Source organism: Giraffa tippelskirchi, chromosome 10 (assembly GCF_054371585.1).
Source record: "Giraffa tippelskirchi isolate mGirTip1 chromosome 10, T2T-mGirTip1v1.2.pri, whole genome shotgun sequence".
In the NCBI taxonomy this organism is placed as follows: domain Eukaryota; kingdom Metazoa; phylum Chordata; class Mammalia; order Artiodactyla; family Giraffidae; genus Giraffa; species Giraffa tippelskirchi.
In genome coordinates, this window is record NC_137284.1 from 10029138 (window position 1) to 10053268 (window position 24131).

A 24131-nucleotide genomic window follows, 5' to 3' on the forward strand; every position below is an offset into this window, starting at 1 on the left:
GTTCTTAGGTGAATCAAATAACAGCTTGCTGTGCAAAAGACTCCTTTGCAAGCCAGCATTTACAAGGAGAAATGCTGCTGCTGCTGCTAAGTCGCTTCAGTCGTGTCCGACTCTGTGCGACCCCACAGACGGCAGCCCACCGGGCTCCCCCGTCCCTGGGATTCTCCAGGCAAGAATACTGGAGTGGGCTGCCATTTCTTTCTCCAGTGCATGAAAGGGAAAAGTGAAAGTGAAGTCGCTCAGTCGTGTCCGACTCTCAGCGACCCCATGGACTGTAGCCTACCAGGCTCCTCCGTCCATGGGATTTTCCAGGCAAGAGTACTGGAGTGGGGTGCCATTGCCTTCTCCACAAGGAGAAATAGAAGAAATCAAAAGGTCAGGATGCTTGTGTTGTTGGCTTGATTTTGTTCTCTTTCCCAAAGGGATTTTGACTCAGGTCCCCGAATTAAGTCCTGACACTAGAGGAGTGAGGGACCTTCAGTCTGTGTTTGAGTGACATTCATTGACCATCTACTATGATAAACCCCAGTGTAGAGGTGAATTATTCACAGATTTTACCCTGACTGCAGGAGACACAGGAGACGCGGATTCGATTCTTGGGTCAGGAAGATCCTCTGGAGGAGGGCATGGCAATCCACTCTAGTATTCTTGCCTGGGAAATCCTATGGACTGAGGAGCCTGGTGGGCTATAGTCCAAAGGGTCGCAAAGAGTCAGACATGACTGAGTGACTAACACACACTTTTTCCCTGACTACCTTGTGTTTGGGGGAAGAAAGCATTTGGTAAGGGAGTTTTATATTTGGTCTGGTCTTGAGCTCATAGAAGACCTGAGATATGTTCACACTCATATTTTGGTCATTGGAGGCCATGGCACATTTAATGTAAGCAATAACATTTAGTGACAACCATTTTGTCCCCCCTCAGGGATTCATCCATTGGCCCAAAAGCGTACCAAAGTTATTTTGAAGTTTGTGTATGTGTGCTTTTTGCTCAGTTGTGTCTGACTCTTGTGACCCTGTGGACTGTAGCCTGCCAGGCTCCTCTGTCCATGGAATTCTCCAGGCAAGAATACTGGAGTGGGTTGTCATACCCTACTCCAGGGGATCTTCCTGATCCAGGGATCAAACCTGCATCTCATGTCTCCTGCATTGGCAGGTGGATTCTTTACCACTGCACCACGTTTGGAAATTTAGATGATCATTAAGTTTTTTGTGTGTTAATTGTAAGTGACCCAGATGAATCAACTCCACAATATTCTGAGGACAAGATAACACCCCTGTTTCTTTCTTTTCATTCCTTCAGTAAAACTGGTTTTACATCTCACCTCCAGGGCTGCGGGAACATTAACCCGGGGCATGTTCTTTGGAGGTGAGTGTCTTCTTCCTTAAGATCATGCCAAAGTCTAAAAGTCTTGAGAACTAAATTATCACCTGTCATGTCAGTAAACAAGGATGTTTACAAGGTGGAAATGCACTTGCCCAGGCCAGAAACCTCAGGAGAGGCCCTGGTTTTGGAGACTTTTTGTCATCAGAGAGTTGTCTGTTGTTCAAGTCATCAGGCCTTTCCTAGACCGGATGCCCCCCTCCGCCTTGGGCTCAGCTCACTGTCGGGATTTCACAGCTGTGCCTCTGTGCACAATGGGGATAGTCTTAGGAATGTTGTGAGGCCCTAGCGTGTTACAACATGTAAGTGCTTAGAATAGGACTGGGCACAGAGCAGGAACTGCCTACCTGTCAGCTGCTAGTGATTAATTTTATAAAGTTGAGAAATGTGTTATGATAAAATTGGAAAGACTACTAGGACCTTTAGACACTACGGAACTCTCTGCTTCAACTTTACCTTCTCTAAAATACCCAAGGAAGCATTATGGTCAGATCCGAGGTGAAAGGTAATGAGTTTGAAAATAAGGTATTGTACCCTTTTTAATTGGATTTCCCTGGTTGCTCAGTGGTGAAGAACCTGCCTGCTAATGCAGGACATGCAGGTCCAATCCCTGGGTCAGGAAGATTCCCTGGAGAAGGACATGGCAACCCGCCCTAGCATTCTTGCCTGGGAAATCTCAGGAACAAAGGAACCTGGTGGGCTACAGTCCATTGCGTCACAAAAGAGTAGGATACGACTTAGCGACTAATTAACCACAATCCTTTTTACGTTTTTATTTGGCTGCACCGGGTCTTAGTTGCGGCACATAGGATCTTTAGTTGGGGCATGTGGGATCTACTTCCCTGACCAGGGATCAAACCTGGTCTGCCTGCGTTGGGAACACAGAGTCTTAGCCACTGGATCCACCACCAGATGGTAACCTACTCCAGTCTTCTTGCCTGGAGAATCCCATGGACAGCAGAGCCTGGCGGGCTGCAGTCTTTGGGGTTGCAAGAGTCGGACACGACTGATGGACTAAGCACACCAACACTCTATCTTGATTCATGTTCACTTGATATTGTTTTGATTCCTTCTTGGAAAAGTTTTAATGAGATATAACTTACATATATAACTTCTCTCACATATACTCTCTCTACATACTGTTGGCCTATGGATTTTTTCTATAGCCAGCACCAATCTGTTTCTACGTGCTTTCAAAATTTGGGGAAACATGAATGCCAAGCAATTATATAGCACTTGCTTGATACAAGTCACTAGTGGAAAGCCTCCCTTAATCTTCATGACGACAACCCAATGAATAGGACAATGATGAAATCTACTGGCCAAATAGGCACAGGAAAAGATGCTGAACATTGTTAATCATTATTAGAGAAATGCAGATCAAAACCACCATGAGGTACCACCTCACGCTATCAGAATGGTCAACATGAGAAGTCTGTAAATAACAAACGCTGGAGAGGGTGTGGAGAAAAGGGAACATTCCTACACTGTTGGTGAGAATATAAATTAGTGTAGCCACTGTGGAGAAGCTGGAATCAAAATTGCCGGAGAAATATCAGTAACCTCAGATATGCAGACGACACCACCCATATGGCAGAAAGCGAAGAAGAGCTAAAGAGCCTCTTGATGAAAGTGAAAGAGGAGAGTGAAAGAGTTAGCTTAAAACTCAACATTCAGAAAACTAAGATCATGGCATCCAGTCCCATCACTTCTTCACAAATAGATGGGGAAACAATGGAAACAGTGAGAGAGACTTTATTTTTGGGGGCTCCAAAATCACTGCAGATGATGACTGCAGCCGTGAAATTAAAAGGTGCTTGCTCCTTGGAAGAAAAGCTATGACCAACCTAGACAGCATATTAAAAAGCAGAGACATTACTTTGTCAACAAAGGTCCATCTAGTCAGGCTATGGTTTTCCCAGTGGTCATGTATGGATGTGAGAGTTGGACTATAAAGAAAGCTGAGCGCCAAAGAATTGATGTTTTTGAACTGTGGTGTTGGAAAAGACTCTTGAGAGTCCCTTGGACTGCAAGGAGATCCAACCAGTCCATCCTAAAGGAAATCAGTACTGGATATTCAATTGGAAGGAATGAATTACAGTTTTGTCTGGAATGAGATTGCTAGATGATAATGCAACTCTTTTTAGTTTTTTAAGGAATCTCCGTACTGTTCTCCACAGTTAGTTCCGTTCAGTTCAGTTACTGAGTTGTGTCCTACTATTTGAGACCCCATGGACTGCAGCACGCCAGGCCTCCCTGTCTATCAAACTCCCAGAGTTTGCTCAAACTCATGTGCATGGAGTCAATGATGCCATCCAACGATTTCATCCTCTGTCGTCCCCTTCTCCTCTTGCCTTCCATCTTTCCCAGCATCAGAGTTTTTCCCAATGAGTCAGCTCTTCACATCAGGTGGCCAAAGTATTGGAGCTTCAGCTTCAGCATCAGTCCTATGCACTGTTTTACAGCATTGGACTTTATTTTCACCACCAGACTGAGTGACATTTCCACTTTAGCCCAGCTTCTTCTTTCTATATGGAGCTGTTTCTCTTTTCTTCTTCAGTAGCATATTGGATGCCTGCTGACCTGGAAGGCTCATCTTCTGGGGTCATATCTTTTTGCCTGTTCATTGTGTTCATGGGGTTCTCAAAGCAAAGTCATTACAAAGAATGCAATTATGCCCTTTGTGGCAACATGGATGGACCTCGAGATTATCATACTAAGTGAAGTAAGTCAGAGGGATTCTTGTGACCTTGACTTACACAACTGCCCTGTGTGAACTCCAGACTGACCTCCGTGGGGGTCAGATAGTTTTCTTCTCCAGCCCTTTGCTCCCTGTGAGGCCTCCTCCCTCACTGTTCTTGCCTCAGTCCATCTGAGTTGAAAATCCTTATTCATTCCTGATGCCACATTGAGGACAGCTGCCTGTTTTCATGCCCTTTCCTGGCCCCTCAATCTATGGAGATCTCCCTTCCAAGGTCCCTTTGTCTCTCCCTGGTGAGCTCTTTTCTGGTCTCCGCAGAACCCTGAATCCATGGCCCTTTCCTCCCTGTTCTGTTCCTTGAGGGCATGGCCGGTGCACCTCTGATCTTTGTGTGACGGGAACTATGGTTGGTGCTTAACTAATCATTGTCAGTGTTTTTTGAGATAGATCTTGAATTGATACAAAGACTTCACTTCACTGCTTTTACTACTAAGTCTATTTAGAAAGAGAAGCTTATTTAAACTTGACTCTCTACTAAAGGATCAAACCCAATATTAAAAACAGGCATTAGCCTGACATCCTGGTGCTAACACTATCTTCTTTATGCTCTGGATGAGGACTTTGGAGTCAAAATAAGGGGAGGACAGGTCAAGAGAGAAGGAAGTTGGAACCCAAGCCATCCGAGGACTGTGTCACCTCCCTGTTTCCAAGAAGTAAGCATTATCTTGATCCAATCTAACCTGGATCCATCCACTGATTTGGAGCGGTGAGCCGGATTTGGAAGCCGAGCCAGGATCCAGTCACCTCCAGCTAATTCTCTTTGGCTCATCCACCAAAATCTTGCACTTTACACAACTGACATTTCCAAAATCTCTGTGGTTAAGCTTTTAATCCCCATACCCATGTGACAGCTACATGGCTAATTAAATATTTATGCAATTCTCTTCTCTATTCAGTTGGTAACTTTCCCTCACTTCATGGCCACTTTCTGTTGCTAACTGTTGACATCCGCAGCTGTGAACCTCTGGTCCTTAGGGACATTATGAAGGGTATATGGAAGAACTTGTATGAAGTATTTCCATTGCTAGAACAGTGGCTGGTATCCACGCTCCTTCCTTCAACTCTGTGGACATTTGTCAGTGTCTAGAGATGTTTTGGGTGTCCGCAGCGGGTGGGTGGTACGCTGTTTGCATCAAGGGGGTAGAGACCAGGGATGCTGCTGGACAACCTGCAATGCCCAGGGGATCTACTCAAAGAAGAAGACTTCTTCAGCCTCAAATGTCAGTAAAGCCACGGTTGAGAAATTCAAGACTAGGGAAACATCTAAGTTGTTTGACCTTGTGATGATGGATCAGTAGCTCTAGGTAGCTGCCTACTCTGGGGCTGTAAGTGCAGCCCCAGGGCAGACAGATGCTGGAAGGACCATGGGCATCTGTAGCCTCCAGTACAAGATTCCAGTACAGCCTCCAGTACAGCTTCATATCCATGGCTTTGCCCAGGCTTGTCCTCACTCCTAGGGAGGTGGGGGGGTGGGGGTAGGGTTTCTTTCTCCTCTGTTATCCTCATCCACTTTGTCTGTCAAGATCCGACTCAGCCACCACCTCCGTAAGCAAGTCTTTCTTCCCAGAGGATGCAAATTCTTAGGAGCTTTGTTCATCCTTGAATATCTAGAGGTTGCTCATTTCTATAACTGACTCTCATTCTCAGTGATATGCCTCCTACTTTTCTCCAGTTCTCACTCATATCTTGTCACTTAATGATAATTAATTCCTTAAGGAAATTCAGTAATTCTTTCAACAGAACACATCCAGTTTCTCCTAAGTTTGGTGTAGCATAGATTCCAAGTTGACCAGAGATAATTTCAAGCATCATAACCAACTTTTCGGGTCAGACTTTGCTACAAACCATTTTTTCAGCCCCCTTTCTTCTATCCAGGCTGTTCTTTTCATTTGTCTTACACCTTCCTGTACTTTTCAGAATTTTTGTTTAAAATGAGAATATAGGAGGATTGTTCAAAAAAGAAAATATTGAAAAACAGTTTTCACAGAATAGAGAGCCCGGGAAAAAACCCACACTCCTACGATCAATTCATCTTCCACAAAGGAGGGAAGAATATATGATGGAGAAGAGACAATTTCTTCAGCAAGTGGTGTTGAGGAAGCTGGACGGCTGTGTGTAAATTGACGAAGTTAGAGCATACCCTTACGCTATCCAGAAAAATAAACTCAAAATGGCTTAAAGGTTAAATATAGACATGACACCATGAAATTCCTAGATGAGAACACAGGCATAACAATCTCTGACATAAATCATAGCAATGTCTTTTTAAGTCATCTCCCAAGGCAAGAGGAATAAAAGCGAAGTAAACTAATGGGGGAGCTTCTCTGGCTGCTCGGTGGTAAAGAATCCGCCTGCCAATGCAGGAGTTGCAAATTCGATCCCCAGGTCAGGAAGATCCCCTGGAGGAGGGAAAGGCAACCCACTTCAATATTCTTGCCTGGGAAAATCCCATGGACAGAGGAGCCTGATGGGCTACAGTCCACAGTGTTGCAAAAAAGTTGGTCAGGTACAACTTAGGGACACAACAACAACAAAACGAATGGGACCTAATTAAACTTAAAAGTTTTTGCACAGCAAAGGAAACCATAAACTAAATTAAAAGATAGTCTATGGACTGGGAGAAAATATTTGTGAATGGTGCATTCAACAAGGGCTTAATTTGCAAAATATATAAACATACAACTCAATAACAAAAAAAAAACCCCACAAAAAACAAGCCATCCAATCAGAAAATAGGCAGAAGACCTAAATAGATATCTTTCCAAAGAAGACATACAGATGGCCAATAGGCAAGTGGAAAGATGCTCAATATTGCTTATTATGAAAGAAGTACAAATCAAAACTACAATGAGGCACCACTTCACACTGGTCAGAATGGCTATCATCAAAAAGTCTACAAATAATATATGCTGAAGAGGCTGTGGAATAAAGGGAACTCTGCTACACTGTTGGTGGAACGTAAACTGGTGCAGCCACTGTGGAAACAGTACAGAGGTTCCTTCAGAAACTAAAAATAGAGTTGCCGTATGATCCAGAGATCCCACTCCTGAGCATATATCTGAAGAAAACTCTAACTTGAAAAGTACATGCACTCCAGTGTTCATAGCAGCACTGTTTACAGTAGCCAAGACGTGGCAGCAACCTGAATGTTCACCCACAGATAAATAGATAAAGAAGATGTGGTATATACACACAAAGGAATATTACTGAGCCATAAGAAAGAATGATATAATGCCAATTATAGCAACATGCATGGACCAAGAGATGATCATACTATGTGAAGTAGTCAGACAGAGAAAGACAAATATTATATGACATCACTTCTCTGTGGAATCTAATGAATGATACAAATAGACTTCTTTACAAAACAGAAACAGATTCACAGATACAGAAAGCAGACTTGTGGTTACCAAAGGGAAAAGGAGGTGAAGAGGATGGGGGAGGAATGAATTAGGAGTTTAGGGTTAGCAGATACAAACTATGATGCATAAAAGAGGTAAACAACAAGGTCTCACTGTATAGCACAGGGAACTGTATTCAATATCTTATAATAAACTATAATGGAAAACAATCTGAAAAAGAATATATATATATCTGTAGATAGATAGATCTATATAGATAGATAGATATCTAGATAGATATCTATATCTATATATAGATAGATAATTGAATCACTTTGCTGTATACCAGAAACTAACACAACATTGTAAATCAATTATACTTCAATTTAAAAAACAAAAGAGCAAATTCCCTGGTGGTACAGTGGTTAGGAATTGGCATTTTCATTGTTTTGGCACTGGTTCAATCCCTGGTCAGGAAACTAAGATTCTGCAAGTCGTACAACAGGGCAAAAGGAAAGAAAAAGAATTTTTAAAACTTAAAAGAAGAGAAAAACAGTTCCCCAGGAACAACACTAGGCCCCTTCCATCCCCTCCTCACCATGTACTCTCATTCTCATCTACCACTTTTTTCATTGTCTCTTGTATTGACATGTTCTCAATATTTTTTCTGTTCTCTACTGGTTAATATATAAAAATCCATGTTATTTCCTGTATATACGGGATTGCATGCTTCTTTCTACAGGCTTCCCTGGTGGCTGAGTGGTAAAGAATACGCCTTCCAATGCAGAAGATGTGGGTTTGGTCCCTGGATCTTTAAGATACCCTGGAGAAGGTAATGGCAAACCATTCCAGTATTTTTGCCTGGAAGGTCCCATGGACAGAGGAGCCTGGTGGGCTACAGTCCATGGGTTGCAAAAGGGTCAGACATGACTTAGTGACTAAACAGCGCGTACTTCTTTCTTCATCTACTTCCTCTTTTTTGTAACGCACATCCTCTAATACCTTTTGACAAAAAGCTCATTGGAGACAAAACTTTTGAAGATTTGCACTTCTGAAATATCTTTATTTTCACGTTTAAATGACAGTTGATTGCATGTAGAATTATATTTATATTTAGCTTCAGATAAAGAAAGCTGAGTGCCAAAGAACTGACATTTTTGAACTGTGGTGTTGAAGAAGGCTCTTGAGAGTCCCTTGGACTGCCAGGAGATCAAACCAGTCAATCCTAAAGGAAATCAGTCCTGAATATTCATTGGAAGGACTGATGCTGAGGCTGAAACTCCAATACTTTGGCCACCTGATGTGAAGAACTGACTCGTTGGAAAAGACCCTGATGCTGGGAAAGATTGAAGACGGGAGGAGAAGGGGACAACAGAGGATGAGATGGTTGGATGGCATCACCGACTCAATGGACATGAGTTTGAGCAACCTCTGGGAATTGGTGATGGACCGGGAGGCCTGGCATGCTGCAGTCCATGGGGTTGCAAAAAGTTGGACATGACTGAGCGACTGAACTGATAGCTGTAGGTCAGAGTCTTTGAATTTTTAGTTTTACTTCTGTATCTTCTAGTCTTGTGTTGATTCCATTTTTTACAGTTTATTGTTAACTGGAGGATAACTGTTTTATATGTTGTGTTAGTTTCTGCTGTACAACAACATGAATAAGCTATCAGTATACATCTATCTCTTCCCTCTTGAGTTGATTCCATTTTTATTCTCCATCTTCAGGTATGACTTGGTGTTTCTTTCTGAAAGCAGCATCTTCTTTTACAGTAAGTTAAAGTCACAGAAAGTCACAAAATGTGTTTGGTTGTGGGGAGTGAGTGGGTTATTCAATTTCATATTCTTCATTTATAGGAAATTTTCTCACAGTATTTCTTTGGAGATTTCCTTCTCATTGTGATCTCTCCCATTCTGGAATTCTACTAGTTGGGTTTCTTGGATTGACACCTAGGGACTGAGTTGTGGAAGTCCTTATGTGTAATGTCTACGGTGGGCCTTGATCCTCCCAGCAATGATTCCAATCTGCATTTCTCAGAGTGTTGCAAGAGCTCCATGAATCCCTGTGTCCATGAAGCATCGTGTGTAGACTGAATATGTAATGTGTTTCACAAAATAGGGACTAAATTAAGTGCATGCATTTCCTGATGTGATTAAAAATACACTTATTATAAAAACATTGTTATTCATTGATAATGGTAGATAATCATTATCTTCTATTTCTCAATTAAGAGATTGTATAAATATACTCCATGTAATTTCAAAGTGTTGTTGGATGAATAATAAGTTCTGTTACTTGAAGCATTTGGAAACACGTGCCTTCTAGTATCTTAGATTTACAGAAGTGGTCTCAGATTCACATCCCAATTTTAGAAGGCTCACTTTGGCATCATTGAAGAGGATGTATCACAGGAGGGTTATCACAGAGCCCGGGAGACCATTTAAGAGACTTTGGTCCAAGCCGGGAAGATGAGGGCTGGACTGTGATGATGGCTGTGGGGATGGAAAGGAAGGCCTGCTCAGAAGCCCTTACAGTGGAGGGGGCAGAACTTAGTGAATCTGTGGATGTCAGAGGCGAGATGAGCTGTAGTAAGCTGACAAAGCTCCTCAAAGATATCCACATCTTACCCCGTAAAATTTGTAACGTTATCCTTCCAAGGTTAAAAAAAAAAAAGACTTCACAGATGTGATAAAGTTACAGATTTTGAGATGAGGATATTTAATCTGAATTCTCAGGGGTCCTCTAAGTGCAGTCCCACATGTTTTATATGAAGATGGTAGAGGGAGATTTGGCAATGTGATCCCAAATGGCAGAGATTGGAATGATGTGGGCACAAAACAAAGAATGCTATCAGTCATCAAAGCTAGAAGCAACCATGATAGATTTCTACCTAGATCTCCCAGAGGGAGCATGGCCCTACTGACACAATGATTTCAGCAGAGTGTAACAGATTTTGGGGTTCTGTCCTCTGAACTTTGAGAAAATAATTTGACTGAAGTCACCATGTGTAGGATCATGTGTTACAGCAGCCACTGGAAACTGGTCCAGAAGCCTATGGTATCTGCCAGTTTTCATTAGATGGTGGGTCCAGTAGCTGGGAGCGGGTAAGGGCACCTGGAAGAGGAGTAGGTTATGGGCAGATGGTGTTTTCAATTTTATACTTTCCTTCAGCTGTAACTGTGGGGTGCTTGAAGGGTGTTGTCCAGGTGGCAGCTGGATGCTTACTTCTGGAGCTCTTGGGAGAACTGGAGAGAAGAAGCATTGACCCAAGATGTTGGTGAGGGTAGAGATGTTGATGATCAATGTGATTGTGCAGAGTGAGAAGGAGTTAATCGATGGTTGAGACCTGAGTATTCACTAAAAATTGAGAAGAAAATGGAGAACAAATTGCACTGGACAATTCATAGGGTTGAAACCACAGTGAAGGTAAAAGGACGCAAGCAGTTTGCTTATGGTTCATATGAGGACAAAGTATGAATGATGCTGCTAGTTGGAGGTCACATGACTGGCCAGATAGGCTGTGCATGCTCAGTCGCTTCAGTCGTGTCTGACTCTTTGCGACCCCATGAACTGTAGCCCTCCAGGCTCCTCTGTCCATGGGATCACCAGGCAAGAATACTGGAGTGGGTTGCCATGCCCTTCTCCAGAGGATCTTCCTGATCCAGGGATCAAACCTGCATCTCCTTCATCTCCTGCATTGCAGGTGGATTCTTTACCCCTGAGCCACTGGGGAAGCCCCAGATATGATGTGGGTATCCCTCAAATCAAGACCAGTAACAGGAAAGTTTAACTGCTTTTTACCCTTAAGTATCCCTTCATCCTCTGGTGGCTCAGAGGTAAAGAATCTGCCTGCCAACGCAGGTGATGCGTGTTTGATCCCTGGGTTGGGAAGATCCCCTGGAGAAGGAAATGGTAATGCATTCCAGTATTCTTGCCTGTGAAATCCCATGGGCAGAGAAGCCCAGAGGGCTACAGTCCATGAGGTAGCAAAAGAGTCAGACACGACTGAGAGACTAAACAAGAGAAACATCCCTTCATCGTGGCACCATGAGTGGAAAACCTGTAGAGAAATGCAGACTGATACACAACTAAATATTTCTTCTTGAGAGCTCTGCACCTCAGGTTTCTGTGGCTAACTGGATATTGGGCCTCTAAAATTTACTAGAGATGACACCCAGTGGTCACTTCATGATGAAAACCACCCCTACTCAAAGCCAGAAACAGTTGAATAATAACAGGACAAGTAGAGAAGTGCAGGGCAAATCATTTATTGAGCAAGATGTTGAAACCTCTACATTTTCGTGGGAGATCAGCTGATCACACAGAAGAAAGATTTAGTAAATCTTCCACACCTGTGGCAGTACAATTCAACAGTATTTTCCCCTGAAACAGAAAAAGAAAGAAAGAAAGGAGAGATCATTCTTGCTGCTGGAGACGACACATTAACACAGACTCTCATTCACAACTACGTGGTCGATGAAATTTCAACCAGCCAAAGGCAAGTGGGAGGGCCCAAGGCAGGAAGCCAGAGTGTATGGTCAATGACATAGACCTGGTACAATCACAACAAACCACTCAAGTCAGGAAAGAATCCTTTCCATAGACAAGCAGATAAACCGTGAGGTGGTCATCAGGGGCAGGACTCGGGTTTCCAAAGGAAGGAGGAGGATGAAGTTTGGAGGGGAAGCCCAGGCATTCTTTTCTCTGATCTCCCGGGAACCCCACACGTTCAGTCCAGAGGGGACACAGGGTTACGGCATCGGGGCGGGAGTGAGAGGACAGGAGGACAATCTCCTACTGCTCTCAGCCTTACGATGTGGCCGTGACAGCACACGTCCTCCTCAGGACACTCTGGACCACCTGGCACCCAGGGAAGTGACCCCAGAAGGAGGAACATGCCCAGAGGCCCTGTGCAATCTCCCCTAGGGGAGCTCGGCAGGTGGGATGTCATCATCCAGCCTGCAGTCAAGGGTTAGAAGTGAGCAGTGACAGCTGTCCCCTTCGGAGCAGCCCGCTGACCCTGCTCCTGGCATGTGCATCTGAGCAGAAGCCTCTGTGCAGCAAGAAGAAAGACATTACCAGTACACTTGAAATGGTTAATTTGTTTTTGATTGACAAATCATTCACGCATTGCTTCACTTCCATCTTGGCATCCACAGCTTCTGGAGGTGCATTGTACTTTTGAAGTGACAGCCTGTACAGGTTGTCAGGAGCGGCTAAGAACCCTGTCAGATCCACAGCAAGTGTTGGACAGACAAATGCATTGGCTGGAGCAGAAGGAAAAGAGATACAATTATGGATAAGGAAGCTGTGGTACATATACACAATGGAATATTACTCAGCCATTAAAAAAATGCATTTGAATCGGTTCTACTGAGATGGATGAAACTGGAGCCCATTATACAGAGTGAAGTAAGCCAGAAAGAAAAACAACAATACAGTATACTAATGCATATATATGGAATTTGAAAAATGGTAACGATAACCCTATATGCGAGACAGAATAAGAGACACAGATGCATGGAACAATTTTATGGACTCTGAGGGAGAAGGTGAGGGTGGGACGTTCTGGGAGAATAGCATTGAAACATGTATATTATCATATGTGAAACAGAACACCATTCCATGTTCGATGCATGAGACAAGGGCTCAGGGCCGGGGCAATGGGATGACCCAGAGGGATGGGATGGGGAGGGAGGTGGGTGGGGGGTGCAGGAGGGGGAACACATGTAGACCCATGGCTGATTCATGTCAATGTATGGCAAAAACTATTACAATATTGTAAAGTAATTAGCCCCCAACTAAAATAAATAAATTTATAAAATTAAAAAAAAAAAAGAGAGATACAATTGATGTAGGGAAAGTCACTTTCCCCCATGGTTCCCTGAATAGAACTAGACAGGAACCCCAGGGGTTTTACAGTCTCATCTGGTAATTGTGCCAACGACAGTGCAGGACCCTAGGGCTGTGACTTCCTCAAGACCCCAGAGCAAGTGGCTGAGCCAGGACTAGAAATCAGTTTCCCTGAGTTCAGTTTTTTCCTTTTTAAAGTACACCCACTACTTTCCAAAGCTCCCTCGCTTTGCTGAAATTCACTTTCCTTAGATTTAAAAAAAAAACAAGTTTTGCCTATCAGTTGAGTGACATCATATTTTGTCTTGGCTACTGGGGAAGAGGAGATTTTAGTAATTGAGTTTGCAAGTGAACGGTGGGATTAGATCTTACCAGCGATCACAGAAGGGAGGAAGAATAAACCTGGAGAAGAGTATGTAAACTATATGCTACTTTGAGACTAAATTAAAGCATAGGTTTCTGTTATTGGATGCAGATATAGCTAAAAAAAAAAGTAAATATCTAATCAATTTGAACACATTTGAAGCTTATACACAAAGTGATGATTGACTCTTATATTCTGTAGTGATGTAAGGAATTCCTAGAGAAGGTGAGAGGTGGGAATGGGTGCTCATTCCTGACCCCACCAGAAGGGTGCTGAGGCCAGAAGTAATCACCGTTTCCTGGTCTGGATTGTCCATCCCCACCAAGTCTTGACAACCACCTGGCAGCATGGGATGTATTCCGTCAAGGCTCTGATCTGCCCCCTGGTCAGATATCAAACTAGGCAGGGAAATTGAAAGGGCAATACAGGGAAGGAGAAGGACGTTTAGAAAGTTTGATAAAAGAGAAACACTCAAAGAGACTTGCATCAGTACTGAGGGCAAAAAGCAGAGCAAAAATATGGACGAGCAAATGGCTGGAATTAATTGTAGAAAAATGCAGTCTGTGACTCTAATGATCACACTGGTTCTACCACCATTAGTGGAAAGACTCCTTGGAAACAAATGGCATTTGTAGATATACTGAGTGCTGCTTATTCGCAGACCCCATTTGAAGATCTTATATTCAGAGATTCAGAGAACACTGACTCTTCTTGAAGTAAAAATCTCTCCCCAAAACCCTTCCAGCTGTAACATTTTCTGAGTCTGAATCCATCAGTTAAAAAGGCTGTCAACTCAGCTGTCACCTAAGAAACTCTAGGAACAAGAACAGTGGCAACTACTAAATATCTAGACTCTTGACACACTTAATCTCACTTTATTGTCATAAACTGCTCTTGGTGGACCCTGAAAATCGGAATGATAAGAGGATTGTCTGGAGAGACTAAGCATTTTGTTCAAGGTTAAAGCACTGTGATTCACATCCAAATCTTACTATGTCACGCTGCTTCTGAAACACGGATCACAGACGAGGAGTGAGACTTTGGGTAGAAAGCTTTTAAAATTTGCCTGCAATGAGTTTTGGTAAGAGTTCTAGAATATATTGGAAATTGATCAAATGGGGCCTGGGCTTGTGGGGGACTCACTGTCAAGTAGAGGAAGAGGTTTGGATTCTGATATGTTGCTCCCCCACTCCCCAGATAAGTTCACCCAGTGAAAATACCACGGGAAAGGTTCTCACCAAGGCTGGTGCTGGGCAGATTAGAAAGGATACTCACCCTTGTAGTAGAAAAGGGCCAGAGTAACCAGCAAGGCAGTCACGGACAGCCTCATGGTTTATTTTGCCTTGAGTTTTCAGCCTTGGTGAATGACAAGCAATCAGGAGCTGGACTCAGGAGCCTGGGGAGCCCAGGGCTATTTGTACCTGGAGAGCTCTGTTGGCCCTGCCCACATGGACATGCGGCAGGTGGCAAAGTCTGGCTCCCAGCCCTTCCTTCTTCATTCAGGGCTTGATGCCATCCACAATGTCACAATGGCTTGGCTGAAGTCCCATTCACAGGTACCATACTCCTCTCCTTTGTAGTAAAAACCAAGGTTGTAGTTTCACAAATGTATAATCGGCTAATGGATGCAAGGCCCCCCTGGGGGTCAGTGCTTGGCATGGAGAAGAGGATAAGCACATCTTCCTTGAATAAATGAATGAATATGAACAAGCCATTAGCTCAGTTAGGGTACATCTTTACTGTAAGATTATGCTTGCTATGCCAGGTTTTCCTTTGGGCAGCTGAGGGAGAAAGGTTAGTAGCCTGGTGACAACTGTGAAAGAAATCGGTGATTTTCAGTATCCCAAGAGAAAAAAGTGTGAAGACTAAGATCATCCCCCCAACTACTAAGCCCATGTGTTATAGCTATGGAAGCCCGTGCTCTCTAGAGCCCATGCTCTGCAACAAGAGAAGCCACTGCGATGAGAATCCCACCAACTGCAACAAGAGAGTAGCCCCCGCTTGCTGCAACTAGAGAAAAGCCCATGCACCAACAAAGACCTAGCATAGCCAAGAATAAATAAAATTATTTTTAAAAACAAAAAATTTGAATCATAAAAATCACAATGAGCTGATTATAACCAGAAGCATACCATTGCTGTCTTCCATAGAATTTCTTCGGGTGGCAAAACCTTCTGTGGCTAAAAGTATTAGTGGTCATAAAAAGAGTGGCAATGTTTTTTGGTTAGACAATGTGCAAATATAATTTATCATGTTCGATCATTGTTGTAAATCTATAAGTTATTACACTTCCCATTCTTACAGGTGAATCACATAACTTGGAGACAGTAAGAAACTTGCTTAGACTCGCAGTTTGGAAGCCAGTAGGCCTAGTTCAGGCATTGTTGGTGTGTGGATGGTAAAGTAACAGAGTGGTACTTTCATTAGGGGAGTCTGGTGGTGGTGATCTGTCAGAAAATATATTGAAATTTACGTAAATAAAAATTTGCAAAACTTTCAGGATAAGATCATGAAACTTTACTAACAGATATAAAAAAGTATGTTAAAAAAAAAACTCCAAAACCTCAGAGAAACACATTTTATGTCTGAAGGAAATATTAGAACATTTGAAGAAGTCAACTATTCTCAAATAATTCTACAAATTCAATCTAGCCCACTGCAGAATCCTAACTGGTTGGTTTTACACTGTTTTGAATTCTGAAGTGCTGTTTGGATCTTTCAAAATTAGAATACATTAATTTATTTCTGCTTTATTGACTATGCCAAAGCATTTGACTGTGTGGATCCCAATAAACTGTGGAAAATTCTGAAAGAGATGGGAATACCAGACCATCTGACCTGTCTCTTGAGAAACCTGTATGCAGGTCAGGAAGCAACAGTTAGAACTGGACATGGAACAACAGACTGGTTCCAAATAGGAAAAGGAGTACGTCAAGGCTGTATATTGTCACCCTGCTTATTTAACTTCTATGCAGACTACATCATGAGAAACACTGGGCTGGAAGAAACACAAGCTGGAATCAAGATTGCCGGGAGAAATATCAATAACCTCAGATATGCGGATGACACCACCCTTATGGCAGAGAGTGAAGAGGAACTAAAGAGCCTCTTGATGAAGGTGAAGGAGGAGAGTGAAAAAGTTGGCTTCAAGCTCAACGTTCAGAAAACTAAGATCATGGCATCTGGTCCCATCACTCCATGGGAGATAGATGGGGAAACAGTGGAAACAGTGTCAGACTTTACTTTTTTGGGCTCCAGAATCACTGCTGATGGTGACTGCAGCCATGAAATTAAAAGACGCTTACTCCTTGGAAGGAAGGTTATGGCCAACCTAGATAGCATATTTAAAAGCAGAGACGTTATTTTGCCAACAAAGGTCCGTCTAGTCAAGGCTATGGTTTTTCCAGTGGTCATGTATGGATGTGAGAGTTGGACGGTGAAGAAAGCTGAGCGCCGAAGAATTGATGCTTTTGAACTGTGGTGTTGGAGAAGACTCTTGAGAGTCCCTTGGACTGCAAGGAGATCCAATCAATCCATCCTAAAAGAGATCAATCCTGGGTGTTCACTGGAAGGTTTGATGTTGAAGCTGAAGCTCCAATACTTTGGCCACCTCGTGCGAAGGGTTGACTCATTGGAAAAGACCCTAATGCTGGGTAGGATTGGGGGCGGGAGGAGAAGGGGATGACAGAGGATGAGATGGTTGGATGGCATCACCGACTCGATGAACATGGGTTTGGGTAGACTCCGGGAGTTGGTGATGGACAGGGGGGCCTGGCGTGCTGCAATTCATGGGATCGCAGAGAGTCGGACACGACTGAGCGACTGAACTGAACTGAACTGAATTTACTGAATAGTAGGAGGAGCTCAACTTTCATGTCCAGCTCTGGCACTTTCTACTTGTGGGGACACCAGCAAGGTGCTCACCCTCATAGCCTCAATTTCCCCATCTGTAAAATAGGTGTGACATAATACTGCCTACCTCATAAGATTTGTCTTAGGATACATGCATTAATCCAGGGAAAATGTACAGCACAATGTCTGGCAGTAAATATCAGGCATTAAACTTATGTAACAAAAGGAAAAACTATAAATATTAAGTCAAACAAAATAAATAACCACATTCTCAAAGTCCAATATCAAGGTGAGCCTACTTGACTTTGCCAGTGAGGAATATTTATTTATCCTAAATGCACAAAGTGTGCTTCTGAATTTGGCTCTGGTTCCACTGAGATTTTTCTCAGTTAAGATGAGATCACTTGATTTATTGTTTTATGGTCATGTCCAAGTGACTGTTATTGTGGTTTAAATATCCTTAATACTGACTCTTGGAACTAAGGGTATAGGAGTGTGGTGGGTGGGGATAGATATTATTTATTCCAAGACACACAGAGACTTTAGGCTCATGTAGTTAGCAGGATGTTCTTGTCAATTTTGGCTCATGCCCCTGTCCTTTTGGCTGAGGCTGAAATCCCAGGGACTGTCTAAGGATTAAGTCTCTAGGCGGATTAATACCTACACAGGTGATGGGAACATTTAGGACTTCACTTCTGGATCAGGACACTCACAGATACATTTACACTAGTGTACTGTATGGTTAGACAGAATCTGTACAGTTCATCCATCAGATCTTACACAGCACTGACCCTGCAACAATCTTTAGACTCCAAAAGAATAATTTAGGGTAATATTAATATTTTGTATTAATATTAAGTTAATATAATATATAATATTATGATATAACTTAGAGCAATACTAATATTATTTTCAAGTAATATTAATATTTAAATAAAATTTTTTCCATAGAAAGTGATTTCTGGTTACTTGCTTTGAACAAAATCCAAGGAGGACCTAATTTAGTCATGGTTGATAAGTCATTAAGAATAATCCTGAGTGACGGTTCATTATGTCATTTTTAGTCAATTCCCCAGAGTAATTCTAAGAATCAAGTGATGTCATTACCATAAACTCATTCCTGTCATATCTGCATACTCGCGTGACAAATAGTTTTAGAATTCATATCTGTAAAAATGAGACGCATGAATGAAATTGCTCCATTTTAGCAGTAAGTGGCATCATCCATGCATATATAAAGTAAGAATGGTCTCATTTAGCTTATTGAGATACATTTATCGATTACATTTCACATCATATATTTAAAAAGTATCAACAGAGATTCCCTGGTGGTCCAGTGGCTAAGACTCCACGTTCCCAAGGCAGGGGACCCAGGTTCGATTCCTGGTCAGGAACTAGATCCCACTTGCTGCAAGTAAAGATCCCACGTGCTGCAACTAGGACCTGGAACAGTCAAATAATTAAAGAAATATATATTCTTAAAAGTATCAACAATTGAGATAAATGTCTGGTCTTCACCAAAGCTGTAAATACCTCTGCTGGTCTCCAAATCACCAGTGCACCCTGTCTTACAAACTCCTCAAAGACCTTTTAGTCCATCTCTCCTTCCCTTGTTTTTCTGCATTGTGGAGCCCTTGAGATTTATGCCCTGAGGTTCCTCAGGGAAACGAGTGAGTGATGCAGCCACTCCTTACTACTCCCACAGACCACCTGCCCGCCCTCTTCCTACACCTAGAGCAGCTCAGAGTTCGGGCCACGGCTGTGAGCTGCAGACAGATGCACGTGACATGGGAAAGGCCACTGGGCATCAGAAGTTGAACCCATGTCTCCTGCAGTGTAGGTGGATTCCTCACTGTTGAGCCACCACAGAAGCCCTTATAATCACTATCCCATCTCAATCCCAGAACTCTGGCAAGATTATCCATGAATCTAGTGGCAAGTCAGCTCAGTTCACTTCAGTTGCTCAGTTGTGTCCGACTCTTTGCGACCCCATGAACCGCAATATGCCAGGCCTCCCTGTCCATCACCAACTCCTGGAGTCCACCCAAACCCATGTCCATCGAGTTGGTGATGCCATCTAACCATCTCATCCTCTGTCATCCCCTTCTCCTCCTGCCCTCAATCTTTCCCAGCATCAGGGTCTTTTCAAATGAGTCAGCTCTTCGCATCAGGTGGCCAAAGTATTGGAGTTTCAGCTTCAACATCAGTCCTTCCAATGAACACTCAGGACTGATCTCCTTTAGGATGGACTGGTTGGATCTCCTTGCAGTCCAAGGGACTCTCAAGAGTCTTCTCCAACACCACAGCTCAAAAGCATCAATTCTTTTGCATTCAGTTTTCTTTATAGTCCAGCTCTCACATCCATACATGACCAATGGAAAAACCATAGCCTTGACTAGACGGACCTTTGTTGGCAAAGTAATGTCTCTGCTTTTTAATATGCTGTCTATGTTGGTCATAACTTTCCTTCCAAGGAGTAAGCGTCTTTTAATTTCATGGCTGCAATCACCATCAGCATTGGTTTTGGAGCCCAGAAAAATAAAGTCAGCCACTGTTTCCCCATCTATTTGCCATGAAGTGATGGGACTAGGTATGATGATCTTAGGTTTCTGAATATTGAGCTTTAAGCCAACTTTTTCACTCTCCTCTTTCACTTTCATCAAGAGGCTCTTTAGTTCTTCTTCACTTTCTGCCATAAGGGTGGTGTCATCTGCATATCTGAGGTTATTGATATTTCTCCCGGCAATCTTGATTCCAGCTTGTGCTTCCTCCAGCCCAGCATTTCTCATGATGTACCCTGCATATAAGTTAAATAAGCAGGGTGACAATATACAGCCTTGACGTACTCCTTTTCCTGTTTAGAACCAGTCTGTTGTTCCATGTCCAGTTTTAACTAGCGGCAAATCAAGGACTAACTAAATTACAAGGAACAACCCTAAAGTGGTCGAAAGCCCTCTCATTGACACAAGAGACATCCAGGTTGCATTCCAATGAGCTCTGGGACATTGCACCTATGGAATTGTCATAGGCCCATGAGATTTCCAAGGGTCTAATCCAGTGAATTTCTTCCACCATTCAAAGACATTTGAATGTCAAGGACTCTCCTTCCCTCCTAAGCTCCTTTGCTGTAGGAATCAAGCCTGCCAGACCAAGGAGAGGCTTTGTTCAAATACGTCTGTTCTTCCTAGGGAACGGATGTCACCTGAAGCAATTCCAGAGGGCTAGCTGCCTTGCAGGAATGGAACCAGGTGCTAATAACTCTTCCCACTCCTCCTATTGTCAGTAAGGGGAGCTGGTGTGTCCTTGAGGTACATGTCCCTCATTGTAGGTCAGCCCCACGGGTGGAGGGGAACCCTGGGGAGAGCAAGTCACAACTCCACCACAGGTTCCACCCAAATAGGGGAGTTCAAGTCATCTGCAAACATGGGTACCACCCCCAGTGATGAAAATAGCAAAATTTCACCATCTTTCCCCTTGGGATTTCCTCGTGGCTCAGACGGTAAAGAGCCTGCCCTCAATGCCGGAGGCATGAGTTCGATCCCTGGGTCCTGAAGACCCCCTGGAGAAGGAAATGGCAACCCACTACAGTATTCTTGCCTGGAAAATCCCATGGACAGAGGAGCCTGGCGGCTATGTACAGTTGATAGGATCACAAAGAGTCGGACACGACTGAGAGACTACACTCTCACTTCTCCCCTTGAGAAGAAAGGAGTAATGCTATGGCCTTCATAACAGGTTGCATGTAGTTGGTTTTTATTTTATTGTTTAATGAATTTTGGAAGAAGCACATGGAGGAGGAGGGCAAATAACCTCAGGATCATGGACGTGCTGAGTCCACAGTCACTGTAGGATCCCTGAGACTATTTGCTTTGCTTAACATTGTACTTTGCTCACCATAAAGACCTTTCTTTGTGAGCAGTATTGGTAACAGAGAGGGCAGCAAGTCTTTTGCTCTTTGTGGATTTGGTCCTCATTAACCCCCATTGCCACCTAGTATTTATGTCCTCAGAGCCTTAGCATCCTCCCCCCCAAATACCTTTCATTGTAGATCTGCTGCTTTGGGGGTTTAAGGCTTAACATATAAGATCTTTGGCCACCTGATGTGAAGAACTGACTCATTGGAAAAGACCCTGATGCTGGGAAAAATTGAAGGCAGGAAAAGAAGAGTACAACAGAGGATGAGATGGTTGGATGGCATCACCGACTCGACAGACACGAGTTTGAGTGAGCTCCGGGAGATGGTGAAGGACAGGGAAGCCTGGCGTGCTGCAGTCCATGGGGTTGCAAAGAGTCAGACACGACTGAGCGACTGAACTGAACTGAACTGACATAAGATGTTACAGGAGTTTTTCTGATCCCAGCATTACTTAGCACACAGGTATTGACCAATAAAGCTTTCCTCTGTATCTTCACCAACATTTATGATTTGCTCTTTTTGATGATAACCATTCTGACAGGTGTAAGGTGACATCTCGTTGTGTCTTTGATTTACATTTCCGTGATGATTAGCAATGTGGAGCATCTTTTCATGTGCCTGTTGGCCATCTGCCTTTCCTCTTTGGCATAATGTCTATTCAATTCTTCTGCCTATTTAAAAAAAATTTATTTTATATTGTTGTTGTTTTAGTCACTAAGTCATGTAGGACTCTTTCACAACTCCATGAACTATAGATCACAAGACTTCTCTGTCCATGGGATTTCCCAGGCAAGAATACTGGAGTGGGTTGCCATTTCCTTCTCCAGGGGATCTTCCTGATCCCGGGATCGAACCTGACTCTCCCGCTTTGTAGGCAGATTCTGTACCACTGAGCCACCAGGAGTATAGTTAATTTACAATGTTAGTTTCAGGTGTACAGCAAAGTGATTCAGTTATACATATACATATATCCATTCTTCTTCAGATTCTTTTCTCATCTGGGTTATCACAGAATGTTGAGTAGAATTCCCTGTACTATACAGTAGGTTCTTGCTGGTTATCTATCTTATATATCATGTTGTGTGCATGCTCATCCCAAGCTCCTGATTTATCCCTTTTCCCAACATTTCCCCTTTGGTAACCATAAGTTTGTTTTCAGTATCTGTAAGTCTGTTTCCAGTTAAAATCTTTTTATATAGTAAGAGGTAGAAGTCTCCTTTTCTTTCTTCCAGATGGTTTTCAGCAACGTGTGACCAAAAGATAAATAATCTTTAAACTACTGAATTATAACATCGTTTATGCTATATGTTAAGTTTCCTAGGTGTATGGGTCTTCCCTGGTGGCTCAGCAATGAAGAATCTGCCTGCAAAGCAGGAGACCAACATTCTATCCCTGGGCTGAGAAGATCCCCTGGAGAAGGAAATGGCAACCCACTCCAGTGTTCTTGCTTGGAAAATGCCATGGACAGAGGAGTCTGGCAGCTACAGCCCAGAAAAAAAAGAGCTGGACACAACTTAGTGACTAAACAACAACTAGGTGTATGGATCCATTTTTGAGTTATTTTGTTTCACAGCATAGTTGTCATTTCTGTGCCAACACTAACCTGGATTGAGATGAACATTTTAGTAAGTTTTAAAATCTGACACAGCAAGTGACCATTCAGTGTTTTTCCCACTCTTGGTTATTTTCAGGCATGTCTTCTTCCATATGAACTCAAAAATATAAAACTCCAATGGGATTCAGGTTTCAAGTGCTTTACATTTGCATGTCAGTTTTGGAAAGATGATCATTTTTATATTTTGGTTTCCAAAGATACATATGTACCTCACTTGCTGGATTTGTTCTTAGGGAGTTTATGATTTTGTCACTTTTGTAAATGGGATATCTTTTTCCTGTGTATTTCTCAAGGGTATGTCATACATCATATAAAAGCTGTCGTACTTTTATACTGAGCATGCATCCAGCCACTTACACCATAGCTCATCTTTTTACTTTAATATTTCTAGTAGTACTCTGTATGTCTTCTGTAATCACGTTGTCTGCAAACAAATATTTTTTATCTCATCTTTGGTATTATTCATGATTATTTCCTTTTCTCATTTTAAGTTTTTATATTGGAGTACAGTTGATTAGAAAAGGCAGAGGAACCAGAGATCAAATTGTCAATATCTGCTGGATCATCGAAAAAGCAAGAGAGTTCCAGAAAAACATCTATTTCTGCTTTATTGACTGTGCCAAAGCATTTGACTGTGTGGATCACAATAAACTGTGGAAAATTCTGAAAGAGATGGGAATACCAGACCATCTGACCTGTCTCTTGAGAAACCTGTATGCAGGTCAGGAAGCAACAGTTAGAACTGGACATGGAACAACAGACTGGTTCCAAATAGGAAAAGGAGTATGTCAAGGCTGTATATTGTCACCCTGCTTATTTAACTTCTATGCAGAGTACATCATGAGAAACACTGGGCTGGAAGAAACACAAGCTGGAATCAAGATTGCTGGGAGAACTATCAATAACCTCAGATATGCGGATGACACCACCCTTATGGCAGAGAGTGAAGAGGAACTAAAGAGCCTCTTGATGAAGGTGAAGGAGGAGAGTGAAAAAGTTGGCTTAAAGCTCAACGTTCAGAAAACTAAGATCATGGCATCTGGTC

At 42.8% G+C, this 24131-nt stretch overlaps 1 protein-coding gene across 1 annotated transcript; it reads right to left on the reverse strand.

Annotated features, from left to right (window-relative positions):
* Positions 1 to 11803: 11803 nt before the first annotated feature.
* On the reverse strand, positions 11804 to 15059 carry LOC145522384 (secretoglobin family 1D member-like). Its single transcript, XM_081531134.1, has 3 exons — positions 14979 to 15059; positions 12566 to 12753; positions 11804 to 11869 (listed from the first exon to the last, which is right to left on the reverse strand). The coding sequence occupies exons 1-3, from the start codon at positions 15031 to 15033 to the stop codon at positions 11804 to 11806; spliced, it is 309 nt and encodes a 102-aa protein (XP_081387260.1). The 5' UTR covers positions 15034 to 15059.
* Between the last annotated feature and the right edge of the window lie 9072 nt (positions 15060 to 24131).

Coding starts and splice junctions, on each gene's coding strand:
- LOC145522384 (XM_081531134.1), bottom strand. CDS start 15,033: ATGAGGCTGTCCGTGACTGCCTTGCTGGTTACTCTGGCCCTTTTCTAC. Junction 12,754..14,978: donor GGCCCTTTTCTACTACAAGG/GTGAGTATCCTT, acceptor CTTCTGCTCCAG/CCAATGCATTTGTCTGTCCA. Junction 11,870..12,565: donor TAACCATTTCAAGTGTACTG/GTAATGTCTTTC, acceptor TTTCTGTTTCAG/GGGAAAATACTGTTGAATTG.